The sequence below is a fragment of the Calidris pugnax genome, unplaced genomic scaffold, assembly GCF_001431845.1.
Source record: "Calidris pugnax isolate Ruff unplaced genomic scaffold, ASM143184v1 scaffold5, whole genome shotgun sequence".
NCBI lineage: Eukaryota > Metazoa > Chordata > Aves > Charadriiformes > Scolopacidae > Calidris > Calidris pugnax.
Window position 1 is genome coordinate 3695393 of NW_015090814.1, and position 26750 is coordinate 3722142.

Sequence of the window (26750 nt, forward strand, 5' to 3'; positions counted from 1 at the left end):
TTGAAATGCAGTCATGCCACTAATGCTATTTTAACATTTTTTTAACATATGTTAACAAGTCGGAATGTTTTTTAACACAAGTGGTGAATGTATCCAACCAGCATTACTGTTGGACTTCACCTCAAATGTAAAATATTTTATTAAAGAGGTGTGATAATAGACAGTCAGTGCTGTCATCTTGAGTGTCTTCCCTACTAATTTGCTAGGATACGTTCAAAACATGATCCTTGGTGAGATCTAGAGTTTTAGCCTCTGTGTTTCAGGCTTGTGCTGGAGCTGTTGCCTAGCTTCATAGTAGCCTTTTAAAGAAACCCTCATTGTGCTATTTTGCTCTTTGTCTCTGCTTTTCCCACTCTGGTTATGTCTTTATCTACATGCTTGGCAACCTCATTTCTGAACCAGGGTTGGCATTGTCAAAACGTAGACGGCTCAGAATGTCCGTAATCCCCAGCCATTTCATCGGGCTGTTGGACACTGAGCAGTTTGGCAGGCTTGTACAACCACAAGATTAGTGTTTGCACCTCATTCTTCAAGCTGACCTTCCTTTCAGAGGTTCTTTTGTTCGTTTTGGTTCACGCATACAGAATATGATTTTTTTTCTGTTCTTTCAGAATCTTGGGTTCCAGGAAGATGGGATTTATGGGAAGTTTGGCTCAGTAACTGGTTGGCTGAAAGCTGTGCTCGGAGCCCATTAACCTCTATTATACCTACAGAGGGACTTCTTACCCTTTTTTTCTGGCTTAGATTACACCTGTCAAATTAGATTTCAGGTACCTTTGCTTTTTCCCCTTATCAGTGGGATAAAGCTTCCTCTGCAATCTGGCCTTGAAGGTTAGATGTTTAGGTTTTGGTGCTGGTAAATATTATGAGCATGTACCATATTTGCGCAAGATTTCACCTTTCAAAGACAAGATGAAAACACGGTGTTTAGAATTTCTAGTCAAATATTTAACTACTGTGCACCTTAATCAAACATATAACACAAAAGATCAATAGATTTTTGCTTCAAGTTAACTCTGAGGTCAGTGTATACAAGAATCTGGGGAATAAAAATTATTTCATTACCAAGGAAAATCACTTGGCTTATAAATTTTTAATGAAAGGCCATTAATAAAGCTACAGATCAAATTTAATGTCTTCTGCACTCACTACTGTGAAACTTTTTACAGTCCATAAATTTACTTAAGCGGTATTTAAAACGTGTCAGGGTGGGTTGGTTTTTTTTTCAGTAAGAAAACCAGTGCAGACACATTTTTCCTCCTACAGATCTTCTGCTCAGCAAGATGAGTGTTTGATTGAAACATATTGTCTCTTCTGTGTGCATAATATAAGCTACGCAGAATCCGCTGGTCAGGATTTTGCCAAAAGGCTGCTCAAAAGTATGTTTTAACCATGTGTCTTAGTTTTACTGTTTGAATTTGAAATGTGTGGCTTTTGTCAGGTTCTGCTGAGGTGGGACCATTTTCTGTAGGTCTCATCTCTCTGGCTGGAGTTTTGATTATTGCAGTGCTTTGGTTGGGAATACAAAAATCACCTACCAGGTTACTGCTGCAGAGTGCAGCCACTCTCACCTCTTGGGTGATAGCAGCCCTCAAACATGTTGCACTTTTCCAAAAAGTGCCTGTTTCTACTCGGTTTTGTCGCCTTTCTCTGTGAGTCTTCCACAGCTTTGGTCTTGATTGTATGAGAAACCATCTATCTGTCCTCATTCTCACCATGACAACTGAAATCGGACAGCATGTCCAAAATGACTTTTCCTACTCCTTCTTGTCTGGTGCAATGACAAGTTGTCCTACAGAAAGATCTCTAGCTCTGAAACTTTTCCTGGTTGCTCTGACAAAGCCATTACAGCCTTTTCATTAGGATGTGGTACCATGATAGATTTTTCTCCCCAAGCATTTACATGAAAAGGATTGACAAAGTAGGAGAGGGCATTTTATTTGAAGGAACGTCCTATTTATGTATTTTCTTTTTGAAAGGGGTAAACCACAGAATGACATGGGGTTGGAAGGGACCTCTGGAGATCATCTGGTCCAACCCTGCTGCCAAAGCAAGTCCACCTAGAGCAGGTCCCACAGGAACGTGTCCAGGCAGGTTTTGAATGTCTCCAGAGAAGGAGACTCCACCACCTCCCTGGGCAGCCTGTTCCAGTGCTCAATGTCTCTTAATTTTGGACGAAATTGCACTGATGTGGGATGAGAGTGACCAAGCTAAATTAATGGCAAGAGGTCAGGATCCTGGTATCAAAGCTAGGGTCTGCATTAACAGTGGAGGGTGAGAGATAAAGTGTGCAGAAACCACTTGGAAAGGGATTTATACAGTTATAAAAAAAATGTCTTTTCCTTGGGTTGTCACTCTCTCATGCAGTTGCCAAACCATAGTTGGGTTGTGTTTTCTACTGTGTTTTTGGTTTTTTGTTGTTTTTTTTAAACAATGGTAAAAGAAGGCAAATGCATTTGGTGTCAAGTCAGCAGGAGCACTTCTTACTACTCAAAATTGTTCTAATTAAGAAGCATTTCAGTGTCCAGGCTAATGCCTGCATGGGTGAGGGAGGGATAGGGGCGGCACGTCTACTATGATCTTTTTATTTATAACTTTTTTTTTTTTTTAAAAAAAAAGATAACTGATCTAAAAGCAATTATTTTAAGGAAATCACAACTATCTGCTGATAGCTGACTTGTGTCTCCCGTTGCAGCTGCACTCTGAGTGTTACCCTGGAGCAGGCGATCATCCTGGCTCGTAGCCACGGGCTACCTCCCCGCTACATCATGCAGGCTACAGATGTCATGCGCAAACAGGTAAGATGCTGGCTATGGGTAAGGTCTTGATGTTTCCTAAGGAGACGTGTTATCATCAAGCAAGAATGACCCGGCCAAGCATTTTTTAACCTCCATCTTAGTGTTGTGTAACATCTGCGTGAGTTTTCTTAGTCTGGGTATTTAGTTGTTGGGTTTTTTTTAATTCTCTTCCTTTATCGTTGACCGAAAGGGTTTGTTTTCTTGAAAATAACGGGACAGGCTTTTTTAACCAGGTGCTTGCTTTTTCTATATGTGTAAATGGATCATAATTTCTATGGGGTTATGATTTTAATTAGTGATTTTCGTGGTATACATCAGAACAGGCTGCTGAGTAAGTCAATCTTGATTTTAATATATATTATCTGTAAAAATAACTTGAGATTATTAACTGTTGTTAATAAAAAGTGACTCATGTACTGAATGAAGGGGAAGTGTAGGAAGGAAGGGGAGAAATAAATACCGTGTTCTTAACTTTCCAGGCAAGATTGCTTAGGACAATGTGCTTATTTCAATATAGTGTTTTTCACTCTATGGTCATAATAGAATATTAGGATTTAGAGTCTGTTGTGGATAGATAACTACCTCAAGATGAACTCTTAGTGCTCAGGTGTGATGGAAAATGCTGGATTAAAAAGCAGTGTCAACTGAAAATGGGGGTTATACTCTACTGTATTGGCACAGCTTTTCCTAGACTAACTTGTTATCAGATAAATGCTTTCAAAAGGATGTTTGGAATCTTGGAGGGAGTTCAAAGGAGGAGCATGAATGATCCAGAGGTTGCTGGCAAGGCTTATGAAGTGAAGATTAAAGAGCTCAACCTATTTAGTTGATCAAAGAGAGGTTGAGCTGGAACTTAATCACTGTGTGTACATATGGAACATATATCCCAGCCTGTGGTACCTTTCAGCCTTACAACAAAAGCATAAACAAGATAGATACAGGATGCACTCAGTCTTGCAGTGAAAAAAAGATAATTAAATATTGGAACAATTAATCACAGATAAGACAAGATTAATCATTTCTGGTTTTTAATTTGCATCTGATTTTGTTATTTTCATTAATTCTGCTACATACTCTGTGCAGCAATCACGGTTTAGTTACAAAAATGATTAAACAGCTGTACTTCACTTCCAACTTGCTGTAGACAAAAAAACCCCCATATGTGAGACTAAACCTTTAGTCTGTTAAAGCAATTGCGTAGATATTCTCAAGGCATAGATTCTGATGAACTGTATGTAAGTGCTGATGCCTAACACGGATACACCAGAGTAATTAGTCTGATTCCTTTTTGTGTTGGACTTTCACTGTATTCGGTGCATAAATTAAGTTTCTGTGGTGAATAAATACCCTCAAAGTTCTTGAATCAGATCATGTAAGTCTGCCCAGGAATTACAGCTTTAGTTTGACTTGAAAAGGAAGCTACTGCTGTATGAGGATAAAGTTGCAAGTACAGGTTGATGTGTCTGCTCCTGAAGCTCTAGACAAGAGGCAGATCTGGGTATTTTGCAGTCAAAAAACGTGGATGTAGAGTTTTGCATATATCTGCTTGCAGGATGTGTTCTGTCAAAGGGCACATTTCCAATGTGCCGTTCTAGACCGTTTACAAAAATGCTGATTCATTTCTGCAGTTTATTAAATGAAAGACAAAATGGAAGTAACTTGTGTGGTTTTGAGCAGCTGTAACTGTACTTGCTCAAATAGAGATGTGGAAAGAAGCCTGCAGTGGGTCTACATTCTCCGAAGCAAAGCAGCTGGTGATCAATAGCTGTTAAAGATACCAATATCTCAATACCACCCACAGACACTGCAAAAAAGTCTGCTAGTATATCAGGCCAGACTTTTTTCACGCATTCTTCTTCTTGCAGGAAAACACTACGGCATTTAATAGAGCAATAATCTTTTATTGTAATTTTAAATCAGTCTTGGAGTTCTGTAGTAGAAATATAACCCTCCATTAAATCCTGAATGTTTTGGAGTAATTTCAACAGTACACTATAGTATTTTCTAGAAACCTGTTCCAGATTCAATGTTTAAATTATCTGTAGGATTTAACTATCAGGAGCTAAGGCAGGCCATAAAATTTGGAGGGGGAAAAAACAGGGCTTCTTGGGGTTTGATGCAGAAGATTTAGTAAAGGGCAATAGATATGTCTTTTACCTGGTTTAATAAGAAAAAAAACCCCAAACAAAAATTTGTTAGCCCATTTACAACTTGAATCTTTTTGTGGAATAAAGAAATTAGCCACAGGAAGGTGAAAATGAAGGGACATGTTATTCTGGAGAAGCCAGCAATGTTAGGTCCCAGCAGTATCAGCTTCCCAGAGGGGAAATTGTCTCTCCTGAAGCTGGTACCTCTTCCAGCTTGGGGCACCAGTATTGAATAAATGCCAGGCCAGGCTGGATGGGAGTTTGAGCAACCTGGTCTGGTGGGAGGTGTCCCTGCCCAGGGCAGGGGGTTGGAACTCAATGATCTTTAAGGTTCCTTCAAACCCAAACCATTCTGTTATTCTATGGTTCTAAACTGGAGACACCTGACTGAACGGGTGACCTCAGGAAGTGGTTCTTTTCGATCAAATGAGGTCGTGATCATGTTTAACAAGACCCATAATAGCCCTCACTGTATGGTTGGGACAATTTGCAAAGTAGTTGCCCTGTCAGTTATAACTAGATTTTTGCAAGCACCTGCTCTGCAGAACTAAAGGAAAGAGACCAACTTTGTGAAAGTTGGTAGGAGCTTGCATCTGCGGGATGCTTTTAGTTAAGTGGTGTCTGTTTTTCAGCTGCTAATCCAGTCTAGACTGATTTTTTAAAATAAAAATATTGGCAAAATGTCCCAGCTATCTTCTCATAACTTTATTTACTCATGTATGTTTATTCATGTAAACATCTGTACACCCAAAATACTATGTAAAGCAGCCTGACAGGAGCATGTCTTCAGGATGCAACAAAGTGTGGAGAGGACAGAGGCCTAGGAAAGGAGCTGCAGGAGGGCACGGGGTTCTGAGGAAGAAAGGTGACTAAAAAGTTGATAAACAGAAAAGACTAGGAGAGAATTTGTGTTGTCTTTTAAGTGAGTAATCATTTTTCTATGCCTTTTCATGAGTATAACAACAGCACTGCATTTTGAATAATTCTCATAAGAATTGTACTGATTTAGAGCTCTTTGAGCAGGGCATAAAGAGAATCTGTTTTCTTTATGTGACAGGTTCTTGCTATCCTTAAATTAGTGTGTAGCTTGAAAATAAACCTATCATTTTTGCTCATGGCAATGAGAATACTAGTTTCTATACAAGAGTCCAGATTGATGGTGGTGTCTCCTCAGAGCTGCTGGCATCTTCCACCAGTGCTCTGGCAGTACTGGTACCCAGAGGGAAGCATTCCAGAAATGTGTAGCACAACTGTCCCATACACCTGAGACAGAGTCAATATTTACATTGCTATAGCTTTAAGGATAACGTTGGAGAAGTATAGGTTAACAGTATATTGAAATAGGAATGGTACAATAGTGCTCAGTGGAGACAAAGAGATGTCATGTGGCAAGTTGCTGGTAATCCCTGGGGGCTTTTCCTCAAAAGAAATAAGAATCTGGTGGTTGTAAGGTTGGACTAATTTGTTCTCCTGCTAAACAATAAATTACATGGTTGTATAAAGCTAGACTCCTTTTTAAATCGATGCATTTGATTTATTATGTGAGCAAGATACTAAAATTAATTTGTCTAGTGAGTGATGCAAGTAAAAATAGACTGGTTTTGTTCTCAGAGGCAGTCACAGCACTGACGTTCAGGATCTACATGTGGTTAATTTAGCTAGTTTTCCCATGTATATGTATATTCTGGCTCGCAATTATGTTAATCGTATGCCAGTCTCAGCAGTCTGTCATGGTGGAGTTTCTTTAATATGATAAAATTTTAGAAAACGGCACTGTGGAAAGGACACTGAAGGTGATGAAGCTCATGTCTGACTTTGTAACCCACACTGGGTCAGCTGTCCTTAGGTAATTCATGACAGACACTTGGCATATCTATTCTTAAATCTCCACCAGTGGAGACTTCTGCGTTAGGCAGTACAGAAGGACAAATAAAGGGAGAATCAGTGTTTGTATTACAGACAGAACAAGTAGTTTCCATCTCCTTTAATACGTCAGAAAACACAGACTATAAATCTAATAGATACGTTTCTTTACAATGGCCACTTTACATTAATAAAACAGCACTGGAAAAGCTGGACCTCATAATTTTAAAAACAAATTTTACTGAGTTCTTTCATATGTCTAAGCTAGATTGTTTGCAGAAGAGTCTGTGTTTTTTCCCTATCATGGTGTATGAACATTGCACGTATTTTATCAGCTTCCTCCTTACTGGATGAGTCAGTGAGACAAAAGTACACAACAACCCCAGGCAGCGCTCCAGGCTGGGGGCAGAGTGGCTGGAGCTGCCTGGCAGAAAAGGACCTGGGGGTGTTGGTCGACTGTCGGCTGAACATGAGCCAGCAGTGTGCCCAGGGGGCCAAGAAGGCCAACAGCATCCTGGCCTGTATCAAGAACAGTGTGGCAAGTAGAGCCCAAGAGGTGATCGTCCCCCTGTACTTGGCACTGGTGAGACCCCACCTCGAGTACTGTGTCCAGTTTTGGGCCCCCTACCACAAGAGGGACATTGAGGTGCTGGAGCGGGTCCAGAGAAGGGCAACGAAGCTGGTGAGGGGTCTGGAGCACAAGTCTTAGGAGGAGAGGCTGAGGGAGCTGGGGTTGTTCAGTCTGGGGAAGAGGAGACTGAGGGGAGACCTTATCGCTCTGTACAAGTAGTTGCGCCAGGGGAAGTTCAGGTTGGATATTAGGAAACATTTCTTTACTGAAAGGGTTATCCAGCATTGGAATGGGCTGCCCAGGGAGGTGGTGGAGTCACCATCCCTGGAGGTATTTAAGAAACATGTAGACATGGTTCTTCAGGGCATGCTCTAGTGCCCAAGATTATTGGTTTGTGGTGGGGTGCTGTGTGGGTGGGTGATGGTTTTTGGTTTGGTGGATGTTGTTGTCTGTTTAGGTGGTGGGTGGTGGTTTGTGTTTTTTGTGTGGGTTTGTTTTTTGTTTTTTTTTTTGTTTTTTTTTGTTGGTTGGACTTGATGATCTCTGAGGTCCCTTCCAACCACCACGATTCTGTATTCTGTACTTTCATGGTGGTTTTCCAAAGGATCAGTTGAGGTACAGAGAGACCAGCTTTTCTAGTTGACCCTGCTTTAAGCAGAGATGTTGGATTAAACAATCTTGAGAGTCCTAAACAACCCTGGGAGTTCCTTTCCAACCTGATTTTTTTTTTTGTTTTTCTGATTCTGTGATCATAAAGAAAAATTGGGACCTACATTTTTCTAATCCTAATTTAATGCCTCAATTTAGGCCATTTTTCTAGATTTAACTAGAAAGCTATTCATAGGAAATAATCTGAAATTTTTGTCTGTTCAGAAGTTCATGGGAAATAAGTGACATTTCACTTTGTTATCCATGCCTTCTACAAAGAATGGTGACAAAAATCGAACAAATTGAAACAAGATGGGTTTGTGTTGTTTTAAACCTTAAATGTTAATTCTTTATAAAGTCTTTTAAGTTAGTGAGATATATATGTACACATTTATTTAATGAAAAGTGGAAAGATTTTATCTCTTTTCTGCTTATTTCTCTAAATTGAGAACTAATGTACCGCTTCAACTTGTTTGCCACCTTAGAATAGGAGAGTCGTTTCAGGACATGGAGCATATGTATTAATTATAATCAATGGTTATGTGCTTCTAGAAATCTCAGGAAAACTTTCTCACTTGTGTTGGAATAAATGAAACAAAATTGTTGTTTCTCTTTCACAGGGTGCAAGAGTACAAAACACAGCCAAGAATCTAGGGGTGAGGGATCGAACGCCCCAGTCTGTCCCAAGGTAACTGATTGTTTCTGTCCTAGACCATGGTCGTGCCCAGTTTGTGCCAAATTCTGTCCTGGCTGCTCAAAAACTAACAATAAACATTGACTGTATTGTGCACTAATTGGTAAGATTTGGATTTTAATGTACCTAAAATCAATGACGTTCTTAGCCATACGATTTTACTTAATTAGTTGCAGAAATTCAGGCTATGCAGCACTTCAAAATGTGCCCATTTTTGAAAAATGAAACCTAGTTCATGTTAATTACGAAAACACTGGAGTAAGTCCTTCATCACTTGTGATGTTTAGTGGTTTTGGGGAAAGATTCATAACTAAATCCATAACTCCATTTTAATGAAATACTGTATTGCAATATCTCAGCAAAATCGTGTTCCAGTTGCTTTTAGAGATGATGTAGTCTTTCTTTGTCTCTTTCTGAAACATCCATTAGAATGAAAAATGCAACTGTTCTATATTTATCCAGCTTTTTAATGCTGTGATGGATTGCAGGTACCTGAAATGTTTCTTAACAAGCACAAAACTCATAAATGAAAATAACCAAACAACAACGTTCTTAATTTTATCTTAAAGCCTTTTTATTAATCCAGCTCTAATTTAAACTTTTTATTTTTTACCAATTTAAAACTTAATGTTTTTTGCAGACTAACGATAACACATTGAATGAGCGAAACAGATGTGTGAAATGCATAACAGACCCACTGGGGTGTTTAAACTTTAGTAAAGAAACAAGGAATTCCTGATAGAGGTACCCATTTGAGTGAACACAAAAACTACCCATAGCCTCACAGAAAGACCGTCTTCTGGATTCTGACCAGTAATATTCAGGAACATTTTCTTTTTACACAGTTTGCTCCCCTTTTCTCAGCTGTCCCAATTTCTCCCAGTAGGGAGTTGGGCTGCTGCTCATAATTTGTGTGTAATAAATCACTGCACGTCGTTCTGTGCATGTGCTTGACCTAGAAAAGGAGTGTACCTTAATTGTAAAAGGTGGGAGTAAATCTGAGTAGCAGCATTTGATGGAACATAGATGCATCTCACATGCCCCATGAAGGAAATTAAATAAGATCCAGCAAAAGTACTAATCCTAGAGTAAACCCATCGGCAATAAAGTCATTCTCTTACCAGCAGTTGAGACCAAAATTTTCTGACCAACTGTCTTGCATTGTGGGAACCTAAGGCAATAAATCAACATTTTACTACAGTAAAAGCTGTGAGAAGACCAGGCTGGATGGGGCTTTGAGCAACCTGGTCTGGTGGGAGGTGTCCCTGCCCAGGGCAGGGGGTTGGAACTGGATGGTCTTGAAGGTCCCTTCCAACCCAAACCATTCTATGATTCTATAATAACCAAGTCCATGCAAAATAGAAATTCAAAAGCCTTTATAAATGAAGGAGTGGCAATTTCAGCCTGTACTGAGGTAGTTATTTGAACTGTACCTTACAGGTTTCGACTTCATACATGTAGTAATGAGGAGGGAGAGTTTGAAATCTCCGTGCTGGCGTGTCACATGTCTGACATCTGTCTTAGGTTCTTCAAGCAGCATCAGTTTCATAGAGAACTGTGTTGGAGCGAGGTCTGACTGTGCCAAAACAAACAGAACAAAAATGGGGGCGATGGCATTGACCAAGCAGCTTTTCCAATTTAGTTTTCCAATTTAATTTCCGCTTCTCGGCCTTTTGACTAAGATCAAGTGTAGTGTATTGTAGAAATTTGGAGCAACAAGGGGTAACTGGATTAGTGGAGGCTTGGTGGAGACCTCCAGAATGGGGTCTTCAGTGCAGAAATGTGAAAACTTGACTAGACTAGAATGTCTTTATATGATTCCTTATAGATGTGTATTTTAATAATACCTTTTTCAACATAAACATTCATGCTCATGAATAAGATTTTACTGGTTTTATATCAATGTTATTAAACTGAATTAATTACTTCTTGTTTTGCAGTACAGGAAGACTTGTATTTAGTTTTTGTTCCTTAAATGTACCCATTTTAATAATGACCAAGCTTTCAGAATAACGATTGCTTTGTTTTTTTGTCATTCTCAGATTATACAAGCTGTGCCAGCCACCACCACCTGTGGGAGAAGAATGAGGAGAACTGCTTCAGAAAATAATCCAATAATGGCCTTTAGGATACTGGGACTATATGACAAGATCTAACTGCACTGTAGCAGTATGTGCCTAGGGCTTTGATAAATAAATTAAAAAAAAAAAAAAATCTTTTACTCAGGATAAAGAAAAAAATACCCTAAGTATTCTCCATTGTCATTGAAAAATGTTTTCCAGAAAGCATTTCTGGAATCTGTGCACTTCGGCCTTACACTAGAACAGGAATCTTCCTTGGGAATTTTACACTGGAATCGGATTTATTTGATGTGTCTTGTTCAGCCACACGATAGGTATAGCCAGCAGCTTGAGAACAAATGTCTTGTTCAGAGAGAATGACTTCAGAATGACTTCACTTTCTTGTGGAAGGAATAAACGCCCAAGCTAGGCTTGATGAGGAGCACGAACTTCACGTGGGGCCCTTTTGACAATCCCTTTTCTCTCGTCACCATCAGAATTTCTCGGAACGATGACGTTGCTGTTTTGAGGACATAATGAAAGTGAGGTTTAAAGATGGGGAAAACTCATCTCGGAGTTGTGTTTAACAGCTGCAGGCAAACTGCAATGGGTGCTTGCAATCAGTAAACTCAGCCATGTCTGAAGCAGTCTGGTGTCATACTCGTTGAGAAGGAATATCTATGTGTCCTATGAGGTGAAGTTTTGCCCTTTTTTCAGTTGCCGTTATAATGAGGGAGAAGAAGGGTAAGTCTGATCTTCGTCCCTGGTTAGACTGAATTTCAGACTCTGTCTCACGGATGTTTTACATTGTTGTGCTTCTGCACTGTAGAGTTTTCCAGAGTTGTGTATATTCTTGTATAGTACTATCCTGGCAAATCCACAAATGGCCGGGATGAGGTGGTTTTGCTGCGTTTAACTGGAAATGTCTGTGGTTTAAGTTCGAGCGTAGTTCAGGGTTTTGATGTTTTATGCTACCATTTCCCATATTTTGTCAGAATTGGTTTGTGTAGCGTTGCAGTTCTTTGGAGTGGTAATTATTATAGATTTATTCTGAAATTGTACTGAGTATTTAGGGAGCCCAGGGAAAATGTAGCTGCGTTTGGCTGTTCTTTTGGCCAAAGAATTTTCAGAGAAAATGCCCCCAAATGAGGTTTCATGTGTGAACACATTAAAACAAAAACTATATTCTGAAATAGTTCTACTTGTAGCAGTAGCTATGCATTCTATTAGAGCAGGACATATACTGCCTGAATAAAATTTATTTTTTTGTACAACGACCTATAGTTATGCTGTAGCAGTCAAACCTCACAACGTAATTGTTGCATATTATCTAATTATTTATGAAATCTTCAACAAATATATTAATCCACAATGAAATGAGAATTCAGAATGAGCTGCACTCTTGCAGAGAGTGTTTTTTTATATAGGATATCTAGGGGACTTGTTACTTTTCTCCAAAGGAGGAATTAGAGCTCCTACCTTTTTCAGTATTCTTAATGTTTTTACACAGACTTTAACTTTGCTAAGAAAATAAATATTTTTATATATCCACAGATATATATGTCTGCGCATATATGTGAGTTTCAATATGTATATATTTATGTAGTCATATCAATTACTGGTCCAACCTTAAATATAGGATGTTTGCCTTAAAATGTGACAAAGACATGCAATAACAAACACTTCAGTAACAATTTCTCCTCTGTGCTTTGAAGTTTATACTCTTTCAGCGTTACTGGAAGCTGTGGAACTATAATCTTTTTAATTAAAAAACAAAAAAAAAAACCCAGAAAACAGTTTTACTCTTTAGAAACTTACTCTTTTTGTCTAGGATGACCTAATGCACGTACGTAAGAATGAGTCTCGATTTCTATAGTTGCTATTCTAGTCATAATCTCCTACTTTTGGATGTGATTTATTCAGAGAGGCAGTATTGGCTTCAGGTAATTCCCACTCCAGGCAAAAGTGCCAAAAACGTTTATGTTTCTGCTTGTTCAGGCATCAGGAGGACAAGAGAAGCCGCAACCTCCTCATGCCAAGGATGGTCCATCTTCCTCTGAGATTTGCCCACGTGTGAGTTTGGGTTTTTCACTAGGAGACAAGTCAGCTGCACGGAGCTCCTAATCCTCTCTCCTAGGCAAAATAACCTAGAGGACAAAATCTGTTGCACAGGCACACATTATTGTAACTAATCGTCACTTTTTTTATTGCACTGAAAATTGTGGCAGCGCAAATAGGTCAAAATAGTCCCCCTGTGGGAGCTAATTCATCTTGGTGTTGAAAGCACGTGGTAATAGACATTTGTTAACTTAGAGGGACAGATAGTTACAAGCCAGTCACTGGACCAGATGCTTTAGCTAATGTTTCATGGGTTGACCTCTTGAGTTTGTATCTCATTTTTGGTTCTTTATTCTTAGTTTTCCCCCCCAGAGGCAGTTTTCAAATACTCATGTGGCTTCGTTGGTGACCCATAGTGCGGAATAACATCCATTTAGCCTGGCATCAAAGGGTCTGAGAAACTTAAACCCTGGTTTTCTGGGATTACAGGTAGAACATAAAGCTAAGATTTCCAGAAGAAATTGGACATAAGTGACCCGCTGACTATGGAAAGTGGGTACCTGATGTCTTAATTTCCTCCCTGAAACATTGTGCAGCTTTTCAAACAACTTTTCTCGCCCCTGTTTTCAGAGCACAGTGTGCATTCTAACACATCTGCCTTCTGATAACATTAGATGGACATTTAAGAAGTGCTTTCTTAAATTATAGATTTACATATGTTCATTACTGAAGCTCCTGCTCAGTATATGTAGAGGATCCTTTGTTCCTTATGCAAGGTGCACTTGCAGAGTGGAAAAAATAAAAATAAAAATAATCCATTCTCATCACAGTAGGTTTATCCTCTCATAAATTTTTAGTCTCACAGATGACAAGAAGAGATGACCAAGAGTGATGATTTACAAGAACTCTAACACCCATAGCTTGTTAAATCCTTGCTTCTACAGCAACAGATTATGCAGCCTGTTTTTACAACAATGTGTTGCACTGGTTTAGGGAAAGCATTCTGGATGTAACTTGGCATTTTCATCCAAGACAAGTGTAATTCTTCTGGGAATAAATTCAAGGATCTAGAGACATACATTACCAAATACCGACTGTCGTGATTCAGTGATAGTCTTTGGGGGATGTATAGGAGATTTAACAGCTGGGGAAGGAGGTTTAAATGCCAAGGAACAGCTAAGTCGCCATAGGTTTCATGCTTGGAGAAAACATACATTTTGATTTTAAGGTACATCTGGTGATGTTTGGACTATCTTTGTAACCATCATCTATGAGGAACAGGATGCTAATCAGCCTTTAATCTATGAAATGAGCATTGATTCAGTCTAGTTCCCCAAATTTAGTATTCCATGACACTTATATTTCTTGTAGATTGTAAATGTAGATGAATACAAAACCACATATATTCCAGTTCCTAGATGTCAAATGTGTTTGTGTTGAAAGATCCATTTTAAAGTAAATATTCCTGCTGTCAGCTGAACCAACCAACCCATTTTATGTCCATTGAGATAGTTGCAATCTCCAGTAGCACTTTAGATGGCTTTCACTGGGTTTTAGCAAGTGCATCAGTTTTTTGTTTGTTTGGGTGGGTTTTGTTTGTTTTAATGCAGTCAGCAGTGGTCAGAACTGCTCTTCTACTGTTTTAGAGCCAAACTAATTAAACTTAAGTTGACGAGGATTTATAGTAATCATACTTCATTTCATTTGTTAGAATCCCCTAATGGAAAAAAATGAACCAGTTTTATTGATCTGTTTTTACCCAGAGACGTTCACAAGCAAACAACAGTGATTTTTTTTCTGTTTTATTAATTCATTGTTGGATGTAGTGTGTGTGTGTGTGTATATATATATATTAAAAAAAAAAAAAAAGACAATTGCCTGAATGTGAGTAAACACATCATGGTTAAGCATGATACTCAAAAAAAGGAAAAGTATCTTTCATTTATTTTCATTTTAATTGTGAAATGAGTAACTGTAGTGTATATATACATAGTGTTCCGTACTCTTTACTTTACAGCTACTTCATGGATGTGTCTGCCAGCCTTTTGCGCATATTTTGCACCATTTTGTTTAACATTATGGAAAGAGAAGAGTTTCTCAAGCTAATGCATTGCCTTATGTATTTTATCTCTGTACTTGTTGATAAAAGCAGGTAGTGCTTTTGGAATTGTACTCCAGCAGTACACTGGCATTGGTAAATTAGATGCACAGTTACATACCTGTCTCAGGATACCTGGATTTTTCATCAGTAGGTTTTGAAGTATAAAAAGATACTGAACTCATATTTTTGTATGCTGACAACTGTGTAGGTTTGATTTTTTTTTTTTTTTTTTTTATATATATACTGCATATATCAATCAAGTTTTCCTAAAGAAAATGTATTATTATGGCTGTTTCCCTTTCTCTGCTAGAAGATGTGGGTTTATGTTTTCTTGTAATGTGTGTGTAAATGAATATACAGCCTTGCACGGTCACACAGATGTTACTACCAGTGAGAAATTTCAGATTGTGCAGAGGCCAATCAAGTAGCCATTTCTTATGGTGGTTTTTTTTTTTCTGCAAAAATAACATCTCCATGCTAGAAATTCTGTATGGCTAGAATGGAACTAATTTAGGAATAACTTTTTTGCTTCAGTTTAGAGTCCTGTGGAGTGTTCAAAGTAGCCATGACATTTCTTCAAGGATTTAGATTGGGAATTTCATGGGAATATCTGCAACTTCTTTTGTGTGTTGATGTCCTGTCTGTACCATGCACCAGATTTAAAAGACTAAGCAGAATTATTAATGTTTTAACACCCTGTATATAGTGTATGTATTTGGTTATACTTGTGTTACAGTTTAAAAATGAACTTAATTTCTGCATTGATTATTGCACACGTTTTTCAAATGAAGAATATATTGTCTCATTAAGCACAAGAGAGTGTTACTGCTTTGAAATATTACCTATAAGTACAGCCATACACAGAATCTCTCGCTGAGCTTTTGTTTGAGAACAGTCAAACTAGCAGCTCTGTGGGTAGTTGAGTCTGTTAGGAGTAACCTTAGGAATTTCATGTTAGATATCCCTGAAACATGGATTTAAATGACTATTCCCTTTTCTTTTTTCTTCTTGTAAAGTGCCCGTGTAGCATATATAGCAGTTGCTGTATTGATTATGGGTTAAACTAATACTGTGTACTTTTAGATCTAGGGTTTATTTTTTTAGTCCACCTATTAAAGACTGGAACGGTAACAATGTATTACAAAATGTCAGACAGCAATAAAACCATTCATAATATGGCCACTGCACATCTCTTCATTTGTAAGCAAGACATAAGTTTTGGGGAATTTGGGGGAGTCTTTGACCTTTTCAGTATGTTTGCTCTTGGAATTCTGCTGCAGGAGAATAGAAATTAAACTTCTAGAAATACATGTTTGTAAAAGGAATGTTTGGGTTTTTTTGAGGATCCAGGCCCGATCTGGGTTCTTTGCTGACAATTACAGTATGTCTTCTTAACCAAGTGGAAACTGAAGCCTGCACGAGCAGTAGTCCCTGTAGTTTCTGAAGGCTGGAAGAAGGGAGAAGACAGGCTTGAAAATCCCTTTCAGGCCCTGTGGCGCTGTTACTGCCCCATAAAGGTCCAAAACATCCATAGTTTCTGGCATCCTCTTGTCTGAAAACCAAAGTGTGAAATGGTTGTCACCTGTTTGCTTCTTTGCATAAAAGAGTTGGGCGGAGAGAAACCTTATGAAGTTCAACAAGGGCAAGTGTAGGGTGCTGCACCTGGGGAGGAATAACCCCCTGCACCAGGACAGGTTGGGGGTGACCTGCTGGAGAGCAGCTCTGAGGAGAAAGACCTGGGAGTCCTGGTGGACAATAGGATGACTGTGAGCCAGCAATGGGCCCTGGTGGCCAAGAAGGCCAATGGCATCCTGTGGACATCAGGATGACTGTGGCCAGCAGGTCCAGTGAGGTCATCCTCCCCCTCTGCTCTGCCCTTCCAGATGAAGCCCCATCTGGAGTAATAAATAGTGCTTTTGAAACAACTTCTGAGAAATATATCAATGATACCATGGTAGCACTTGGGTGTTGTCCAGTAATTTCTCATTTTCATGAGAAAATATTGCTATCATGATGATTTGAAAGTCAAAATGTCTGCAAAGGGACTTGCTACACTTACATGTCAGAGGTCATGTGAGGCCCAGTGTGAGTGTGAGTCCACAATTCCAAAAAGATAATGTATCTTTGCCTCACATCAAAGTATGTGTCAGCTGATCTTTGCAAGTTAAGACACTTCCTTTTAAATGTTACTCATAAAGTTACTTTTATTATGTATTTGATTGCTGCTTTTTTTTTTTTTTTTAAATGGCTCATTATGTCTTGCAGAAACAGGATAGATGATGCTCATACTTTGCTTATGCTAATGAAGTGGAATTGCTGACAATTACTCCATTCTTGCTTGTAGAAATCTTAATTATCTGAAACTGCTCTCTCAGATAGTACTCTATTTTTTTTGCCCCCACTTATATCTTTACACATTTTCCTCTGTGGAGCTGCCATCTCCTGGGTGGATCTTGAAACCTGTGTTATGGGTAGCCTTTAGTCCCATTTTCTGCTGTTTCTGACTGGGCTTTCTGGATGGACTCTGCAGCTGATTCAGTATTTCGTCTTGTCTGATGATCCCTGGATGTCAGCAGAACCTGTTGTCACCCTGGTCCTGCCAAGGGGAGGCTGCTGGGCTGTGTTCACCCACAGGTCCTGGCTTGTCCTCCCTTGGGGAGTGGACCCACTGTTGCTGCTCCCTGAGAGAAACATTCAGTGCTGGTACAGGTTCTGCCATGGCTAAATTACGAGTGGCTTGCGTTGCATTAAGGCAGATGAATAGAGTGCTGTTGGGGGAAGAAGTGCCCATTTCCAGTCACAAGACAGATGGGAGGTCTCTTCCATTGCTTTTAATGTTGGCACTAGGGGTGGCATCTAAAAATGCTGTATAGCCCTAATTTGGCAAAAAGATTTGAAACTGCATCTCCAGAACCTGACAGGATGGGGCTGGGGTGGGGATGAGGAGATGTAGAGAAGGAGTGCAAGGTAAGACAAGTGCTGAGCAGTGTCAACAGAGCAATGAAATGTCCTGAAGATTTGACTTCAGTGTTGCCAAGTATTTAGCACAGTTGGTGTGTTATTAAACAACTTCATCATTTCGAGAAGACCCAATGTAAATTGTTATTATTTTGACTTGCATCCAGAACATTTTTTTAAAGCTCTAGGTTTTAGCTAGTCGTGTTTTGTTCATATTATTTAGATTTCTTCATCAGGGCAGAAGGGATTTTAAGATCCAGAATGAGCAATTGGTATCTTTCCTTGTGAAGCCTAGCAGCCTCTAAAAGTAGGAGGAAATTGCACTGCATATATTCTGGAAGCATAATCAAATATAAGGGACACCAATAGGTTTTGATTCTGCTTTCTTTTAAATGAATAACCAAATTTTCATTGACTACAGACAATGAATCCATAATACTGGGATTATTATGCCAGAACCGGACAAGCTTGAATGCTTGTCAACATCTTTAGGTCATCTAATTAATGAAACTATTCATGTCTCGAGACAGAAAGCTTGACTGGAAATGAGAAGCAGACCACGTGTAATCAATGAGGTTTTGTCATCAACCAGCCATACAGTAGGTCTAATCAAACCAATTCAGGGCCTGATTGCGAGCAAATGAACATCAGAACAGCATTAACTAATGTCAGTGCATCATCGGGAAAGTTAATGACAAAGTATTGCCCAGATTAAGAGAGAAATAATGTCCGATCCTGAACAGTGCTACTTCCTTGCATTGTAATGCACTTCAGAATACGGTGAGTGGTGGTTGAGTTTGAGTTCAAGACAAAGTAAAGCTTTATGGAATGTTTAGCAACAATTAGATGCTGTTCCGAAATCGGAAAACACAAAGCTTTCATATATTGAGAAGTAGGGTCAGTGGTTGGAATTTTGTCAACACACCCTGGAAAATTGGTAGCTTGGGAAAAATAGGGAAAAAGTATAATCATCTGCCAATTTTAAAGGCCATTTGTGGGCCTGATACAGACAGAACAGACAGCAGGCTATCATTTCTGGAGTAGTTCCCATGACTTTGAGGTACAGCATTAATATTTGAAACTACAGTTTGGGACCAAAGTACATTATCTGGATACTCATCACACAACAGTCATGAGAAGAAAGAGAATCTTTTTTTAATCTGAATCCTTATCTTTTAAAGAAACACAAAGTCCCTATGTAATCATAGCTTCTATTTTTACTTCTAATGCGAGAAATAATCAGTGTCCTCAGTAACAAAACGGTGTTAAATGGGATTTTAAGACTTTTTTTTTTCTTTTTTATTTAAGAAATGGATTTGTTCATGCCAGTGAGATGCCTTTCAGAGGAACAGTAGAAGTTAAGATTCCAGTCACATAAATGTTATGGGTGTCTGTTTTCTTTCAAAACTTTTCTTGAAGACCAGAGTCTCTTTGGAGCTTCCTGCAGGTGCATGGGTCTCTGGTGAGCAGCCAGGCAAAGACAGGACTCTGAAGATGGAGGAGTCACAAAAGTGCTTTCTGCCAAGATTGTGGTAAAAATGCACCCTGTTTCCATTGGAGTTCAGCTGGGATCTAATCAAGCTTAGAACAAAAAATACAGTTCACTATAGCGAAAGTAGAATATAAGCCTTACTGATGGTCTTTCGTATTTCTGGTTGCTAGAAAAATAGGAAGTAGATATTCTGTACCATTTAGAATAAAAGTGGGACAACTGCTTATATCCTGTTTTAAAATGGTAATAAAGTTTGAATGAGAAGGGGAGAAAAACCAGTGGAAATCCCTAATTTTTCCCTAGGTATCCTTCATATTTAAATTTGCTTTCGGCCACATTAGATCAAAAGAATGAGCATGTATCCCTCGTTATGATCAGGATTTCAGTAAAATTCAATGCAGGTCAAAATTTTCTCAACACAGAAAGGACATGGATCTGTTGGAACGGGTCCAGCAGAGGGCCACAAGGATGATCAGAGGGATGGAGCACCTCTGCTATGAAGACAGGCTGAGACAGCTGGGGTTGTTCAGCCTGGAGAATAGAAGACTCTGGGCAGACCTTATAAAAGCCTATCAATGCCTGACGGGAACCTACAGAAGAGCTGGAGAGGGACTCTTTGTCAGGAAGTGTAGTGACAGGACAAGGGGCAACGGTTTTAAATTGGAAGAGAACTGGAAGAGATTAGATCTCGGGACGACATTCTTTGCTGTGAGGGTGGTGAGACACTGGAAGAGGTTGCCCAGAGAAGCTGTGGCTGCCCCATCCCTGGAGGGGTTCAAGGCCAGGCTGGATGGGGCTTGGAGCAACCTGGTCTGGTGGGAGGTGTCCCTGCCCATGGCAGGGGGTTGGAACTCTATGATCTTTAAGGTCCCTTCCAACTCTAACCATTCTATGATTCTAAGTAGAAAGCCTGATATAAACCGAGGAACTCTTTCTACTGTTCTTCCACTCTCCAAATGCTATTTCCCTGTTTCCAAACACCAGTAATCCCTACGAATGTTCCTCGGAGGAGATCAGTGGGGAGGACAAAGAAGACACCAGTATGGAAAATGGACTCTGCTCATGTTCAAAGGAGAGGAAATCACAAGTGCCAACGGCTTTTCCGATGTGCTGGGTCACAACCATTTTCTGTTTCGTTCAGCCTTGGTCGGGTGTGTTTCATGGAGCAGGGCTCTTGGTGCAGTGCAGAGATACAGACCCCACCGGATTATTTCAAAGTTGGGACACGTGGAAGTAGGTCTGCTTTGAATAAGGTGAGTGACGTGGGAGAAATGTGGTTCCTCTTCTTGTGAAATTTGCTCTTTGGATCACATACAGGACTGTTCAAATATGCTGCTCTGGGAATTAAGACTTTTTGTCAACCTCGATCTAAGCAGCCAGTCTACTGGAAAATTATCTGCTATCTATCTGTGTTTTGGAGTGGGAGGAATAACCCCACACGCTGGTACAGGCTGGGGCTGAGCTTCTGGAGAGCAGCTCTGCGGAGAGAGACCCTGGAGTCCTGGTGGACAACAGGATGCCCACTATCTGTGTTTGTATCTATCTGCGGAGAGAGGCCCTGGAGTCCTGGTGGGCAGCAAGTTTCCCAGGAGCCAGCAATGTACCCTTGTGGCCAAGAAGGCCAATGGCATCCTGGGGTGCATCAAGGAGAGTGTGACCGGCAGGTTGAGCGAGGTCATCCTCCCCCTCTACTCTGCCCTGGTGAGGCCCCATCTGGAGCACTGGGTCCAGTTTTGGACTCCCCAGTTCAAGGACAGGGAGCTACTGGAAAGAGTCCAGTAGAGGCTACAAAGGGACTGGAGCACCTCTCTGATGAGGAAAGGCTGAGGGACGTGGGTCTGTTTAGCCTGGAGAAGACTGAGGGGACTTCATCAGTGCTTATCAATATCCAAAGGGTGGATGTCACAAGGATGGGGTCAGGCTCTTCTCAGTGATGCCTGGTGACAGGACAAAGGGCAATGGACACAAGTTGGAATGCAGGAAGTTCCATCTAAATATGAGGAAGAACTTCTTTCCTGTGAGGGTGGCAGAGCCCTGGAAGAGGCTGCCCAGAGCGGTGGTGGGCTCCTTCTCTGGGGATATTCAAAACCCACCTGGATGCATTCCTGTTCAGCCTCCCCTGTCTGGTAGGGTGTATAGGTGTATATATATAGGTATATATATATATACAGGTATATATATATAGGTATAACAAGATAATATCTTGTTAAGCTTTCTGAAGCCTAGTCCAAATGATTTCCTTGGCAGTTAAGTATCAAAATGCTTTCGAAAATCCCACCAGGCTGTCTCCACCCTCTGAAGTTAAGTATCCAAATGCTTTTGAAAATCCCACCAGGCTGTCTCCACCCTCTGTAAAGAGATAGCTTTAAGAATCTTATCTAGATGCATATAAAATGTAAGATGAAGGAGGTAATATTCATGGTGTCATAAACTTCCTTCAGAACAGAAGTGAAATACCAGTTCTTATAAACAAACTCGATATTTCATTTATGATTTTCCAGTCATAAGAGCGGTGCACATTTTTTTCATGCTCACGCAAAGATCCAGTATTTAATATTGTCAAAGCAACAGCCTTTCCCTTGTAACTCAATTCACCATGGATTTGTCTAATTTGTCTCGAGTCATTGCTGTGGAGACCTTTCCCCGTAACTGCCAATCCCTGTGTATGGCAAGTTATATTTAAATCCTTACTGGCAAAATGATCAGCTATTCAGAGATTCTGGCTCGTATTCAGACCTTCCTCTTCTCTAACCTCCTTTCCAAATGTCCTTGAATATATAAATGTCTCGGCTAAGCACCTAATGACAGGCTCTCTGGCTGGCTCCCACCCACTGCCAACCTTATTACTCATGTTGTATTGTACCACCACAGCTTCTCAGATATCTCAACCATCCACAGATTTTTAAAAATCGTGCATAACCTGGAAGATCAGAACTCAAGTCAGTTGGTGTTTCTGTTGAAACAGCAGGGGTAGAACTAGTCCCCAACAAGTATTCCCTGAGGAAAGATGCCATAATAATCTTCAAGGATTGTTATACAGTCACCATATTCATGCTGTTGCTCAGTCCTCTGGATACCACATCTTAGGTACATGTGGAAATGTTACATATAATCTCCCTGTCCTATTGCAGGACTGTAACTAAGTTAGGAAGGGAAGATAGTCCATGACCATGGCAAGAAGTCTTGGATCCATTTCCATTCACTAACATGCACTTTAAGTATTGAATTGAGAAGTCTTGGATCCGTTTCCATTCACTAACATGCACTTTAAGTATTTACTTAAGGTAAATACTTAATGCATGGAACCTTTTCTGCTTCAACAGCTGTAAAATGTGAATAATAGTATTCCTTCTACCTTTAAGGTCTTTCAGTTTCTGTTCTCTCTCTATATAAAAGCATCTGAACGCTGCTCACAAGCATCTGTAGCCAAGTTTTGATGCTCTTAATGCCAACCAACCTTTAAAGCCATGATATTTGCGCCAGTAAAATTCCATAGCCAGCTGCCTGCCTGCTTTGGGGTATGTCCCAAACTAGGCAAGTCTCTATGTACTAAATGATTTTGACCTCTTCATGTCCCAAACTATGTCTCTATGTACTAAATGATTTTGACCTCTTTGGAAACACAAAGTAGATATTTCCCTGCTTATTTCTGTAGCAGGAGTTTATTTGAACACAGGTGTCAGCTCAGAGCTCACGCACAACCCTGCAAGCGAGAAGGTACACCCAGGCCACCCTTTCGTAGTTAGGGAGTCCAGCCCACCTGTGTTTATTGATTTTACTGGCAGTAAAGCATGATATACATGCACATGAAGGTGGGAGAGGAAAATCAGTGTCCTCTGGATTTTCTGGAGAATTGATAACTTTTCAGAAGCCACAACTGAGAGAGGGGGTGCGCTGCTGGATCATTCAGTTCTTCTGGCAGAGGCTTCAAGGAACAGCTGAACCCTAATTATTCCACCACATAACTATAGATTATTCCTATAATAAGGGCTTACATGGGCCAGACATGCCAAGACAGGCCCTTGTCAGTACTCTTCAGGCTGTTAGGGTGCTATTTATTCTGAAACTATCAGAATAGAAGCTATGCAATTATATGCTGAGTCTATAATTCTGCGGGTGATAACGAGCTCTGCTTTGCCCTCCATGTTCTAACAAATGGGTCGTTTGCACCAAAATATGTTCAGCAATATTTCTGTATTCTGTCTACGTAGTGAGCAAGACAAGTGAAGTTTTACACCAGTGTATTAATTATTTAGCCTATTCTCATTCCTTAAGCATATAGAATCTTTTTTTTTCCTCAAGTGCCTTTAAATTACCTAACTCAGTGAGGAAGAAGAAGGCAGCTGAGATAAGTAAGCTGGTAAAATGAGTAATTTCATTACACACAGGCTGTGCTCAAAACCCAGTAACATTAATGGCAAAACCTCTTCTGGCCCCGGGTGGTTTTGAAGGAGCCTTCTTTTGAATGAGACAATGAGAGAAAGCTCTCTCACTCCTACAGATGAAATTAAACAAATGATCAGCACGGCAGCATAAAACATTTCAAAGTGGAGTTCTCACAGTCGTGGGGGTTGGAAGCTGGGTGAGTACACAGAGCATTGTATTTTCAGGAAAAAATACAGCCTCTAATCTACAACGTACATTACTGTTTCATGGAGGAAAAACTACTATGGAAGAATTAGAGCAATAGCTTCATCTTTCATATATCCGTAGATTTGAATATGTTTTGGATTGCATTCAGGGTGATTTTTTTTTGGTCATAAACTTTGTTCAGATAATGACAAAATTTTATAGTCTTATTATGACTTGGGCTGAGTAAGTTGTATAAATTGTAGTTTTGTAATTCTGCAAAGAAGGATATGTAGGCTTTAGCCATTGATATTGCTCAGAAGCTATATTAAACATACATAGTTGATTGCCATAGTGTTGTTAATGCCTACGATTATAAGAAAATATATGTTTCAGACTTTCTGCCATTTTTTGTTGGTGGTGGTTATTTTGAAGAGCCTTTGAGGATGCTTAATGCGCAGAAGAATCTCCCAGGCTCAGGTGGCCAAATTGACAGTGGGTTCAATTTAGATTTGACTAAGCCTTAAAATGCTTAAAATGTTGAGACACCATCCCTGAAGGAATTCAAAAGCTGGGTTGAGATAGTGTTTAAAGACATGGTTTAGTAACGTGGGGGTTTTCTTCTCTGTTTTTCCCCACTGGAATTTATGCAACACCAAATATCTTTATCTCCTATGGAAAAAAAACCCCAACTTTAAAAATTATTTTTCTGTGATAAGGAAGATATTAAGAATCTTGTTAGGAGAGAAGGACTATTCACTACTGAAATACTTAAATTATTCTGTACCTGGGACTGAAATAACTAAAATTGTATGTAGGACTAGTATTGATTATTTGGAGTGAATTCCTTTATTTTTAGTGGAGCATTCCCCTCCTAGAAAAAAAATAAAGATGTTTTTTCATGGTTGCACAGTATTTTCAAAATTCTCAGACATGTCTGCTCCTACGGATTCTACTCACTGAAGGATGTTTCAGGGCTCAAACCTCAAGATTAAATTAAAATAAACACAGGGATAAAAAATCTACTTCTTATTATTTTTCCATTTCAGTGCTTGAAGTCATCCCAATGGAAGCTGTCCTGTCTCCCTGGATGAATTTGGAGGGAACTATGTTCAAGTAAGTGGCAATAGACTAAATTTCTTGCTACCTACCTCAGAAACATCTCAGGAATGGCTTTTTATATGCTGTGAAAAGGTTGAAAAACCATTGTGACTTGTCAGTTGAGAAGACCTGCTAAGCAACTACATAAAGCTATAAGATGGAAAGTGCATCAATTTTTCCAGTTTTTCATTGGTTCAGTCTCCTAGAGCTGAATATTGGTTAATGAAAAGCTAGAGCTTTGTTCTTTGCAGTAGAGACAGCCATGTACATCTGAATTAGATTGGTGTTATTGCCTTTGGAAAGCAAAAAGAAAAGAGTGCATTTGGAGCCTCAATAGACTAGAAATTTGCTGGTCCAGTGGTTCCAGAGGCATAAACACCATCCTTATATGGAGCTGCCTCTTGTTCTGTTTGCAATATAAATGTCAGCAAAGACATTTCTATTTGGCTGCATTGAAACAGAGGAGAAGGGGTAGTTAGTTTAAGACTAGATGTGTTTGGCTTTGACTGACTCATTAATGCCTCCAGTAACTTCAATTGTATTCCACCTTCTTGAGCTATCAGTGATGGTACTTATTCAGAATGTCAAGACGTTTCTTTTGGATGGAAGTTAAGAAACACAACTGAATTTGGATTTCAGCATGGTCCAGAGCTCTTACTGTGGTTTTGCATGTCTAAATCAAACCTTGGATCAGAAGCTTCTTAAGTGAAGAATGGTAAGATTTAGGCCCCTGAATGCTTAAGTTATTTTTGAAAACAGGACGTATCAGCCGAGTTGGTGAGTCTCTGCAGTGCTGAGTTTTAAGGAGTTTGGAATATTTTACTATGAGCCTTCATGTTTAGGCCTGTAGCAAAAAAGCTTCTGAGGAAAAGCTTTATGCAGCATGATGGCTACGAATATAAAACCAATCTACAACTATTTCTACAAGGTTTTTCTGCTAAAATGAGGTATTGTTAATATCATGTCTTGCATCTGTGTTCTGCTACATATAATGTATAAAACATTTTGAAAGCTCTTACTGTAAAGGCTTTTTTTGCCAGACAGGAGGTAGAATTTCCTTTGACACTCAGTATTTTGTAAGATTTGTGACACTGAGAAGACAGAGAAGGTTTATATTTCGTACTTAAGCAAAAGCTTCTTGGAAGTTTCCTTTTCTAAAAAAGATACATAGCAGTAGAAAAAAAAAATAATCCTGATGCAGTTTTATTAGGGGTGATACTCTTTTCTGAAGCAACTCTGTAGACTCCAGAGGTCTTACATGACAGCTCCACATGCGCATTATGACCAGATTTAGAGTAGTGAGGACAACCAGAATTTCCACAGATTTCACCAAGATCCTGGTGTGCTTACTGAGGTAGACAGTTCCATCTTGGTGAAACACTGAACATGAGAAAATAAGGCTTATCAGCTCATTGAGAGACTTCAAAATACAATTGGTACAGAAAGAAACTTTTTAAAAGTAATATAATTAAACCATTTTAAAAAATAAAGAAGTGCAAGAAGAATAAATCCAAATAATGAAGCCTGCTATTAAGCACTCACAGAAACTCATCCTCTCCTCCAAAATAAGATTTTTCTAGAACAAGCCTCAATAAGCTGTTATTGCATTGATTTCTAAAAAGGACAGCTCTACAGAAAACAGTGTATCGTGTAAAAAATCAGCCCTAACTTTTTTTTTAATATATATTTA

At 39.5% G+C, this 26750-nt stretch overlaps 1 protein-coding gene across 1 annotated transcript in view; it reads left to right on the forward strand.

Annotated features, from left to right (window-relative positions):
* The window catches only part of PREX2 (phosphatidylinositol-3,4,5-trisphosphate-dependent Rac exchange factor 2), a 218188-nt gene extending 202066 nt beyond the window's left edge, over nt 1–16122 (forward strand). Inside the window, exons 38-40 of the mRNA XM_014939649.1 lie at nt 2696–2798; nt 8648–8715; nt 10764–16122. Of these exons, the coding sequence (XP_014795135.1) occupies nt 2696–2798; nt 8648–8715; nt 10764–10809 (217 nt within the window). The 3' untranslated portion in view covers nt 10810–16122. The remainder of the gene's footprint in view (nt 1–2695; nt 2799–8647; nt 8716–10763) is intronic.
* Nucleotides 16123–26750: the final 10628 nt, after the last annotated feature.